At 39.9% G+C, this 12,370-nt stretch overlaps 1 protein-coding gene across 4 annotated transcripts in view; it reads right to left on the reverse strand.

The window, feature by feature from the left end:
• SLC25A13 (solute carrier family 25 member 13) overlaps positions 1-12,370 on the reverse strand; it is an 85,773-nt gene that overhangs the window by 46,079 nt on the left and 27,324 nt on the right. For all 4 annotated transcript variants that reach the window (XM_015853600.2, XM_015853599.2, XM_015853598.2 and 1 more), the window contains one exon: positions 10,838-10,953. In XM_015853600.2, the coding sequence (XP_015709086.1) occupies positions 10,838-10,953 (116 nt within the window). The remainder of the gene's footprint in view (positions 1-10,837; positions 10,954-12,370) is intronic.

Genomic DNA, 12,370 nt, shown 5'->3' on the forward strand with positions numbered 1-12,370 from the left:
AGCAACAAGTTCTGAGGACATACTCGTCTTTTAGACAGGTCTTTCCCAAAATGAAGCCCACTTCAATGGAACAGCAGAAGTCACCTCAGCCAAAAACAAATGGCAAACAGATCTCCCAAAGACAAGCTCAAAGTCAGAGGTTCCCAGCTGCTGTATACCTTCCTAATACCTGCATCCACCCCTTAGCAATGTCAGCCAGGAGCCAGCTCTCATCTCCTGCTTGCTCCTGCAGGCACAGAGCGCTGGTTCCCAGGAGACACTCCCTACCCGCAGATAGGGCCAGGAGGTGCCTTCCCGCTCCCTTCACACTTTGCAGAAGACCGGGAACCCAAACTCTCGGCTCCTGTCTGTCTGTGAGCAGCAGAGCTGGAAGCCAGTTCCCAGGCGTGACCAGGGCCTGGAGGCAAGGAAAGCAGCACGGCTTTGTGCAGGCCTGCCTGTAGAAGAAGCTGGAAGCTACGTCCTTGGAGCCAGCTTCCCTCAAGGCTTAGGAGCTGTCTTCCAGCTCACCTCAGCACCACAAGCAAAGTGGGAGCCAACTCCTTGGGGCCATGAGGTCTTGCCTCCTGCAAAGAGTGAGTTCTGGCTCAGTCTATGACAGTCCAGCACAACAGCTCTGCTGACCTGGGGAAAACAGCCAGGACAAAATTCCCCACTTTCAGCCATGGAAGCTGGGAAGAAGTGAGAGCCAGGACAGAATGGCTGAGAGACAAGAAGCTGTCAGAAAGTGTCTAAGTTAATGAGGGCTAGAATCACAAGAAAAAGTGGTTCTGAGGCAGTGAAAGAGGTGAGTGTCCTGCACAGGCCACACAGACCCAAATTCATGCAGTTGGTACTATCTGCAGTGATTGCTTCTTCTAAAGCGAGGAGGCTAGGAATCATGAAGAGAGCATGAACAGATGATACTTGCAGACTTCTTCACATCTCAACAAGGTCAACTGTTTGATCTTTAAGAAGAAATCATCCACCAAACCTTGGAATCAGTGGTTAAAGAACAAGATGTATTTAACTTACAAACAGAAAAACTGACCCTAGTTAACAGCAAATTCTTAAAATTCAAATCTTCAGACCTTAACTCCTGACGAGAATTTTCTCCAAGAAATTTGAGACAGTGCCCCCAGGACACAATTGTTCATTCATATCTTCAACATCCATTACGACAGGCTTGGATCTTGTCAGCCAGCATTCTCCAGACACATAATTCTGCTCCCAAGTCAACTGGGAGGAAAAGTCAATTGGTTCAAAGTGAGGTACTGTCCCACTACTGAATGTCTTTTATTTAGGATGCTTCCTACTCACACAGCCTAAAGCAGAAGGCGCATGTTGTTGGTGATCACCTTCCTGCTTTCTGTTGGCCTCTTCCCCCTAAGCCTCAAAGAAAGGAATCTGTATGAAGAAGGCAGCCTGTTTTATCCACAAACAAAAGGAAAGTTGTCTCTTCCTCACAACAACTACTCTGCTTTTCCAGAGGAATATAGATATGCCCAGAAAAGCTGCAGTACCACTGACATGCCTGTCTCCTGCACAGCACTCAGATGCTCATCAGCTTCTTCCTTCCCTCCCGCCCCATCTCCTGAATTTAGATAGAACAAGGCACTGATTCTGTCTGGATTAATTTGGAAACAAGTCATCACTTATAAAAGCTAAGTTTGGTTGGACTCCAGATTTGTCTTTGTTAGAGAAGAGTGCCTTTTAAATTAACGTGAGATAACAGTCAGGAAAACCTTAGTCAATATAAAGACTAATTACCAAACTCCATTTGATGAGATCAGGCTCCTTACAATCTTTACTTGTTAACATATGAAAATTAAAGTGCCCTGTGATAACCCTTGTTATTGTTAACCCCATAACCCTTGTTGTTATGGGCTTGTCTGTTGATAGCTGGACTCATGGTTGAGCTTGGCTACCGCCAGCACATCTGCTCTGCTCTTCTTACTCAGGCAGCATGGAACAGTACCCCTCAGTGCTGAGGTCTCTGCCTGGGCCTGTCTGCCCTCACATCACCTTCCCTTCATTGAGCACTCACAGCAAGCTTCCCCTGCTGCTTCTTGTAACAACAACAAAAAAGCATGATGAACTTGTGAAAAAGCATGCGTGTATACAGTCAAGAACATATAAAAAGGCTGCTCTGAAATTCGTGCCTCCAATTTTATTATGTTGGCCTACGATGTCAGAGGCAGATGTTGGCATGGCAGTAGATGTTGAACCTTCCCACCAATGCTCTATTACATTTTGTTGCTGTGCTACAGTTGGCGGTGGTGACTGTGACAGTGGGTCAGCAGCAGATTTTTATGAGCACGACTTGCAGGCTCTTGTTCACCACTGGGGAAAATGCATAGCTAATGGATGTGACTGTGTCAAAAAACAGCATATTGTAGCTGAGATTTTCCTCTCTCAAACAGTGTTACCAAGTAGCAATGTTTTGTATTATCTTTTGGAAAACATGTATTTGACTGAGTTGTCCATTCACACCCATTTACCCAGAAGAGTATAGTACTCTGGAGGAACAAGTGTGATAATCACCTCCTTGATCCTGCTGCTACTTTGTCAAGAAAACAGGTTAAAATAGTTCTACATACTTTGCAAATTGCAAATAGTTTGATTACTAAGGACTGCGAAGGAAAAGTATTCATCCCTCTACCCTCCCTTTGCAAAAAAAACATCAGGAACAGCTGTCACAGGCACATTTTCCACAGGTCAGAAGCCCTGGAAGAGTACAGTAAGGCTGTAGTTTCCTTGCAAAACATGGACTACAATCTATTCCAAAATTTTGAATTAAAACTATATTTTTTAAAAAACAAGGTTATTTCCTTCTTAAAATACTACTAGGATGATACCTGACAGAACTCTCAAGCTGAAACTGGCACAGTAGAAACCGAGCACATAATTTGAAGATAATGGGATTGTATTACATGACTCAAGAAAGGTGGAGGGTTAATCTGAAAAAATACAGCAGCTCAGGTCAGTGCAATTTATCTGCACTCCGTCACACTGTATGGCTCCTGTTTTAAAACAGATTCATTCAGAAAAGTGCGAAACCTTACATTAATACACCTCATCTATTTAGACTAACATCAGTTTCACCTGCATTTGAGAAGTGCAGCTATAAACACACATCTGCGTATAAACACCTTATTGTTTTTATTTTTAAACGCAACTGAGTTCACTTCTTTTGTTAAATTTGTGTGTATATATGCATATAGTATAACAGAACCATAGAATCATTTCAGTTGGAAAGGGCTCTTTGAAAGGTCATCCAATCCAACTGTCCTACAGTGAACAGGGACACCTACAGCTAGATCAGGTTGCTGAGCCCCATCCAGCCTGATCTTGAATGTCTCCAGGGACAGGGCGTCCACCACCAATCTGGGCAAATTGTGCCAGCATCTCACCACCCTTAATGTGAAAAAACCAAACATCTTCCTTAAAGCCAATCTAAATCTCTCCTCCCTTAGTCTGAAACCATCTCCCCTGTGTGCTATCACCACAAAGTCTTTCCCCTTCCTTCTTACGGCCCCCTCCCCTTTGGACACAGAGAGATAAGTGGTAGCTTATTCTTTTTTAATAGAACTAGTTACTCCAAATTCAGTGAAAATCCCCGAAGACAAAATTAAACTAGAACAATAAAATGGCAATATTAACCAATTTAGCTATGTTGAGCTAGTCCAGCTGTGCATTAATGCTTAATTGTAATGGACAAGACAGGGTTTTGCTGCTTAACATAAGCCAGTACTGCTTGTATGTAACCAAAGCTGTTGTATCAAATTCAATGTCCTTATTTCCATATGGTAAGTGAAATAATTATCTGGACTCATTTCTGTTACCCATGTCATTGAGATGTTAAAAGCACAGGACTTTCAGAATCCAGACTGACTCAACAGCTTTCTTAACACTGGTGGAGCTGACTTTTCTGTACTTTGTCCAGAAATTCCAACTTACTTCAGAGTTCACATGATGTTTCAAATAGCAGTTTAATACACCAACAAAAGTGATAAAAGAAAACTCCTGGCTTGGAGAAATTATCCCAAAAGAGCATAAAAGTTATTACACTTTACACTCCAATGCAGACATAAGAGATCTATTTCTTTAACAGCTATTTTGCTTAGATAGATGGTATTAAAAAAATCACTTTCTTGCAAAGCATTAACATACATTTTCCCCCACTTAAATACTTCAATTTCAAATGCACCACAAAATGTACTCCCACAACAGTTCTGTATTAGTATAAAACTATTTTAGTTCAATTAAAATGTCTAACTATCTACCCCCAAACCTACCTAAACTGTAATTTTCACTTCGAGCACTTCCAATATGTTCTCGGTTTTGTTTTCTTTTATCAGCTTATCAAATCAGGTCCTGCATTCCAAATGTTGGGAAAAAATAGTCATTAACTGCTAGGTAACAGCAGATTTTCCAATTTAGAGAACTGAAGTACACACACTACGAAAGTATGTGTACTTTGCATTCTGAAATTTCATATTAAAATTTGTAATAGCAAAATACCTTGCCAGCTCTTAGGGCCTGCCTGAGCTTTTGCCTTCTGATTTATAATTCTAGGGCAATTTCAAAAGGTGGTGGGAAATAAATAAATAAAACCAAGCTTAAAATAGTATGCTTATGCTGCCACAGCTTAAATATATTCTGGAGTGGGAGCTTCTGGTTCCTCTCCAAATGCTGCCTAGTAATCATGTTGGGTTTGTTGTTTTTTTTCCCCTCTACAGCATATGCAGCTGCGTGAAAGATGGCTACCCCTCAGCTTACTGTTAACCAGAGAGTGACCTCATACAGTTGAGATTTACTCTCACACTGGCTTTTTCCCACCTTTTCCACACCTACTTTTTCTCTTTTTAAGTAACACGAAGTAGCGTCAGAAAGCACAATGTTTTAGTCATTTGAGCATATACGAATTATCCCACCAACTGGAAGTGCTCTCTGTTACCTCTGTCTTTTAAAATTGAAGCCATTATAGTCAATCGTGCAAATCTACAGTTAGCCTTTCATAAAAAGTGGATTTTTGACCCACTGAACTGGAACAGCTTCTAAGGAGATCTTTTGTTTCAGAGAAGATACCATACAGTCCATGCATGTCAATCTGATACTGGTGTGCTACTGCATTCAGAAACACTCCTCATAAGCAACCTAAAAAGTTATGGAAAATCATGGTTGTTTCGGTTTCGGTTGTTTTTATTTTTTTCTGGAATGCAGGCTTGTCATTTAAAGAAGTACAATACAGCTCCACGTGTTTAAAAAAGTGTTTACTTTCACAATGATTGATCACCTCCAGGTAACGACAGATCAACATCTGGAGCAATGGAAAGCAAAAGCTTACAGAGGATCCAACGATTCTCTCATAAGATGAACTGGTTGACTCAGCAAACTCCAGATAGAAAGGACACTGTGCTATGACAGCATCTACTGGAGTGTCAGCACCCTTACAGACATACACAGCAGGGAAGAAGAGCTGGAGGATGAAGTCTTTACTAAAGACTCAGATGTGAAAGAGTACCATAACTCTCAGCAGTTAAGATTCCGGATCCAAGCATGTCTGCTTCTTCTGCCCTACTTGGATGTCAAGGGGAAGTAACATGAATTTATACACAGAGTACTGCATATTTGGCTTACAGAAAAGGGTTTTAACATTTTTTTTCAAGATGCAAACCATTAAAAATATTTCTGCTGGAGCTGTGGACATCCATAATTTCAACTACTTGGCAACAACATTACATTTCTTTGTTACCTTTCTTGGCATCCTTAGAAGTCAGTGACAAAATGCCAAAGCCTAAAGACCACAGGCTTGGAAAGCACTAGGCCCACGAGGGCATAAAAACTGAACTTAACTCTCTTTTGCCCTGAATAATAATTTAAAAAAGAAAAAACAGATCACTTCTACCAAGGTAAACATAATATACCGAATAACTACAATAAAATATCATCCTTTCTTCCCTATTAATGCACACAATGTACAAAGAGAGGCTGAAGGAATGGGGTTTTCTAAGGCAGATGGTGGGCAGGCTAAGGAAGGACCTCATAGCTGTCCACAACTACATGAAATGAGGGTTTAGGGAAGGCCAAAAAGAAATGGATTCAAACTGGAACACGGGCGCTTCCAACTAGGCTTCACAAACTCTTTTTTCCACCATCGTGATGGTCAATCACTGGAAGACAATGGCTCATAGAAGCTGCAGTCTCTATCCTGAGAGATGTTAGGTAAAAGAGAAAACAAAATAAGAGAAACCTGCCAAGCTGACCTAAGTTTAGAAATTAAATTCTATGTAAACAGTGTTAAGCAGAGTTCAAAAGTTGCTCAGCAGAAAAATACATATACTTGTAAATCTTGCTTAAATATTCATTTTAGAAATAAAGTTATTTGTGCAAAATGCAGTAGAAACAATAAAAGATATTAGAGACTAAACACAGTTTACACCTGTAAAACTGCAGTAGGTAACACTGCTGTTGGGATCATCATATGTAGGCAACCGTCAGTTATAAGCCAACAGATGTTTCCTTGTGTAGTATAAACTAGCACATCATGAGCTACGAAAGGTTTCAAACTAATTTGAACCAGCATCAGAAACCTCACTGAGAATATTGCCATTCATCAAACGAAACAGAATTTAGAGCCTCAGCAATTTATGCTGGTAGTTCAGATTTCACTTTACTTAACGTGGTTTTGAGTGTACTGGGCTGGACACTGGTAAGCTAGGCATTGCATAAGCTATTATAAAATCCCATAAGAAGAGCCAGGTCATATCTAGCAAAGCATAAATAATCCTCTGTAACAGAGCAAGCAGGTTCACAAAATCTGAACCTAATCCTCCGGTTAGGAAAGCAACTATTAGACTCCTGTAATAAATCTTAACATGTTGAAAGAGTGTCAGAGCATTATCACGGAGCAAAACCTCCAAAGATCATGAGAAGAGCTGCGTACATAAACCTCAGTTAGGAGCTATGTGTTTTTATAGAGTTTATTAACAAGCGTTCAGGCAATTCAAGTAACAGATATGCGAACAGGAGTGCTTAGTAAGATGCATCATTAATTTCTTCATTCCTCTAAGAAATGTGTACTGCTATAATTAATCACAGAAGCAGAGGTACACAATAGCTGCTGTCTACATGTAAATAGCAACCTGTTTTTGTCTCACAGCAGAAACACTGCTCAGCCCCACAGTCGTTAAGACAAACAAGTAACAGTTTAGAGTTTGGGTTCTCTATTCCCTTTTCAATGAAAAGACCAATTTGTTTTATGGCATATTCGTATTTCCCAGAGCAGCACCACATAGCATCCATTTTGAAACAGCCTCAGATTGAACTGGAAGACTTCAGAAAACTAACTAAATAAACTGGAAGACTCCACACACTATACCACAGCTACAGCTCAGAAATTACGAGAGGAGGAAGCATTTTTGCTCGGTGGGAAAATTTCCTTCAAAACAAATCAATGAAAATCTTTAACATCAGGTTCAATGCTGCTTGTCAGCACGGTCTCAGGCAATCGCTTTTGTTTTTCTACATTTCCTTTCTCTATGAGAAAAACCAGTGTGGACAATGTTCCCTTTGCCGTTCATTAGGGCTGTGAGAACCTGTATATGAGAAAGAAAGTTCCAGTCCACAGATATCGCTTCTGTATTATTCACTGCTCAGAATTGTTACCTGTCATCATTTCATTTATCTATTCAAAATTAAAGATGAAGGTTAAGACAACTTAGTTTTTAAACACTGACATTTTTACCCAAGCTTCTCATGTTTTTTTAAATACCATCTAGTAAAGCATTTCAAAGGGCTCTGCTTCTTTAATGAGGCATTAAAATACAGTCATACGACAAAAAAGTAACTCTACTAAGTCTCTTAAACCCCTGGACTTATATTATCAGCTTTTATGTGCCTGTCAACACTCAACAGTAAGAAGCAATGGTTTGCTCTTTGCCTCGAATTTAAAAGCCAGCTAAACTTCCTCCCACTTTCCTGCTGAGAGCTTTAACTCCTTGCAAACGCTCAAAGCTTTGACACTTCAGCAGCAGATAAATCTACACCATGATGCAACAGCCAGGTGTAGACTGAGTCAGCCACTGGCTACTAATTTACTCCTGGCCATTTCATTCATCTCACTGAAGTAATAAACTAGAAATACTTTCCAGCCCGCCCCACCACTACCACATATACACGCTGCTGGCAGATCAGATCTCTTAAATAGATGCCAGCTCTGTCAAAAGAACTATATACAGTTAACTTGTAAGTTGAAAGAACTGAAACATTTGAAATTGTACAGATGTCAACATACGGCTTGAATGCAAAGGAATGTCCAACTCAGAAGCTAAAGAATACAGTATTTTTCAATAATATTATATATATATATATATTACAATATATTAAATGCTAAAACTTCCTCACTCAGAACATTTCCCTAAATATCTACAACCTGAACTTGGAAATCACTATAAAAGATCATTGATGCAAAACCCACTATTAATTTGTATTACAAAGGTATCAAGCTAAGTGCACCTGTGAAAGAATACGAACTGGATGACTTGCTTAAGTGAAGTTCACAGCCGGAAAGCTCTACATTCCATCCAGTAAAAGCTAAAATATTTACACTGTTTTCTCAGTACACAGAAAAACAGTGACTGGAAAGATAAGCCATGCTGTTTCTTCACAACAGTAAAATGAGATGAACACTAAGAATGGGATCCTTGAGATACTACACATAACAGCAGCACAGTGAAAAATGATCCTCTCCCTTTTCTCCTTTTCCTTTCACACTGTAATTCCACAGTACATAAAACCCCTATTTAAGTCTCCTAACCTTGATAAGGACTTGATCCTACTCTCATTCAAGTTAATGGAAAAAGATCTCATAATTAACCTCAAAGGTGCATGACTGAGGCACTGAGTGGCAAAGTTAAAGAGCAGTAGTGCAATTGTTCATTTGTGGAAATGTTATTTTTTTCACAATAGGGAGGAAAACAAAACAATTTCTTCCTTTATAACAGAAAACATACACTAGTTTTATCTAAAGGTCAATTGCTGAGAATGAACAATACTGAGACAGCTCTTACATCCTTCTTCTGGGGTGGGAGCTACACGATGCTATGCAGAAGTTACAGATACTTTTTATGATTTCAAAGTGGGAGAGGAAGGAATTAAAGGGGAAAAAAAAAGAGATATCTGAGGTTCTGCCAATGTTGGCACGCTTTCTTTTTCAAATACCTTAAATACAGCCTGGCATAAAAGTTTCTGTCATCACTAAAAAGACTTCAATGGGTTTCAAATGCCAAACAAATCCCTTGACTCACTGTGCCTAACCCCAAGGGAAGCATTTACCAGCAGGAAAAATATGAACAAGAATGCCAAAAGTTAAAAAGTGAAGTTGGACTGATTCAGCATTCAGATCAAACAACTACAGCTCTTCCTAGATTATTAACAAGTGCTCCGAGCAACTGTGGGCTCTGACACAGACAAGAACCTGCACATCGCAGGCATTCCAGGAACACTGGTTTGTCTACGCTGGAACAAAACCATTACTAAATATGTGGACCCTCCTGATTTAAAAGCATGCTGTTTCTCGTTGCCTCTCTGTTCATAGACATGAATAATACTGCTAGGCACAAAATACTTCCTTCATCAAGGTTAGGAACAGCAAAATTCCTTTTCTGAAATTCCTTCAAATCCTTTAGCACCCATGGTCATGTTTTTAAGAGCTGTTCTAACAAGCAGGACTGCACACAGAAGACACATCTTCGACAAACCCAACAGAAAGTCAAAATAAGGAAAAATCAAAACAGACACAAGAAAAGACATTAAGTCTATTCACCGGCCGCAACTTCAAATGTAGATTTTTGGAGATGGTAGAAGGAAGAAAATGATGCTTCAAGCAACAGTAGTAGATCTTATCGGTTTAAGTGATCTGGGAAGATGTGATTATTTTTTTTAAACTAAGTATATGCGAGGCAATACCAGCAAAAGACAAAGGGCATGTGAGCCATACAGGGGAAGATGGGAAAGACAAGAGTCACCACCACCCAGTTACCTTTTATTTCAAGCTGTTTAAATAAACAATTCAACAAACCTAAGGCAGATGGATAACTCCATCCAAATGTAACAGATAAGGAGTAGAAATTTTATCCAACATAATATTTAGGGTTAAAAAAGTCCTCCGTACTTTCTGAACTTCAGTTCAAATCCTGAAGTCATTTAAGAACATTATTTTCTGAATATTTCTTCCAGACATCACCATCCTTCCTCCCAGGCAGGTGGCAGATACTTTGCAGATATCAAAAACTCTCTCTGTGGTGTCTAAAATAAACAGACTCTTAATCATGTTGTAAACTGGCCTAAGTATATCACATTGTCTGTGCAAATACCACACCTCCAATGCATAGCTGAGTTTCCTGTGGGGTAGCAACGTATTTATTACTGAAAAGTCTCACAGATGAAAGTTTTAAGCCTTAAGAGGAAGGCAGCTTGCAACATAGCCAATTTAAACAAGAAGTAATTCACAGTAATTTCAGACTCAACATTCACCCATGTCCTCTGGCAACTTCTTTGTGGTTTTACAATCATTTCCTATAGCCACCTCTTGCTGTTGTTCTGAAGACATGCACAAGCATGCTAGAGAAATGGAGAAGTGACCAGTTCTCTAGAGAAAATCATCAAAATGACCATGACCTTGACTTCGTATTATACACGTGGGTGTGATTTATAGAAGTTCAGCCAGAATCCTACTTGTCATGTGTATAGTTCTATTACCACTTGCAGCGTTTCCTATGGTAACAGAATGTTAAATTGTTTGACACAAGTAGGGATTTTTAAATTGAGAGTGTACATTTAAAACCATTCTTACCAAAAGTAACTTCTCCTTTGCCAGTCTTGTCAAATAGCTGAAAGGCTACTATGAACAGTGCATCTGGAGCACACAGGACTGATTCAAATGCCACAAACTCTTGGAAGGATATCAACCTAAAGGAGGAAGAAAAAAGTAAGAACTATGAAACCACTTGCTTGCAGAAAACTGAAATGCAACATAATATAGATTATGCAAAAGAATTAAGATCACAATGAGAATACATACAAATTGTCATCAACAAGGATGAAAACTTATCCTAAAATGCCCCAACAACAACACTGTTAGCAGCCCTTTACATTGCTAGATGGAAACGACTTGGTCAGCAAGCAACTGCTGGGCTTTGCAAGTCACAACAGAACAAAAATAAGCCTGGCGTTCCATGTGTCAATGCACCACAGCCATCATGTCCAACTGAACTGCCCTCATGGGAGTCCACCGCCTTTCATGGGCAAGAACCTCCCTTCAGACTCAGTGCTTCAGGCCTTCCAAAAGTAAATCCACTCAAGACCTACATACTGCCACTCACTTCTGAAGGAGCTGATCTGAATACGTTATGTTAGCTAACTTATTAGTCACCTCTCACAGCCCTCAAGTATTGCAAGTTGAGTCACAGATCTTCAAGCAGAAGTCTGCACATTCTTCCTCCGCCCAAGAGCACTTTATTCAAATTCATCATCATAGCCAGGTTCCCAATAAGCAAGTGCATTAGCAGAGCAGATAAAAGCAGAGGTGCCTTTCCTTAAGATAGTTAATAACTAGAAATATGTAATTAGACAACTTGGCATTGTTTCCAGCAGTAGACTTGATACAGCAAAGGCCTTGAGCAGTTTTAATTTCTGCAGGTTACACCCAGGAGTTTAAATGGAGATCAAACTCCTTCTCTTAAAGGGACAAAGTCTAACCAGCCTCCTGCTTTGCTACTTTTTTAATGATTAGGTTGCAGAGTTTAAAACCATCTTCAAATGTGTGGCTGCAGGGCCCACTGGCAGTCTGAGATGTTAAAGGTTGCCCTCTCTTTGTGCTGTTCTATGGCTGTGTGGTGTGTAGCTTTAATGGCTTAACATGGCTGCATCTGGGGTGTAGATGAAAATTTATTTCTGAGATGCACAGAATTCCATGTAACAAATGATGAGAAACATACAGAAGAAAAAGAACAAAATTTGTACTATTCTCTAGAAACTAACCATGGCCTTGGGACTTCTATTCAAAACGATACTGCAGCTGGTTCAATGAGAACTTCCACTCAGTAAGCAATAACAGGGAAGAACGATGTGTTTGAAGAGGCTGGAAAAGACATCCATCCCACTGAGTCATGCTGACCCATGACTGTGGTGCCATTTCCAGCCACCCTGTCTTAAGGGAATTGTTTTGTTTTTTAAGTCACAGAGAAGTGTGTTTGCCGTCAGCAACCAAACATCCACAGGGTAACAAAAGCTGATTTCCATGAAGAACGGGAAAATATGAAAAGATGAATACTAGTAAATGGGTACTGTCGAAAAAAGCATGGTTAAAAAAAGATCAAAAAAGCTG

This window comes from Coturnix japonica, chromosome 2 (assembly GCF_001577835.2).
Source record: "Coturnix japonica isolate 7356 chromosome 2, Coturnix japonica 2.1, whole genome shotgun sequence".
Taxonomy (NCBI): domain Eukaryota; kingdom Metazoa; phylum Chordata; class Aves; order Galliformes; family Phasianidae; genus Coturnix; species Coturnix japonica.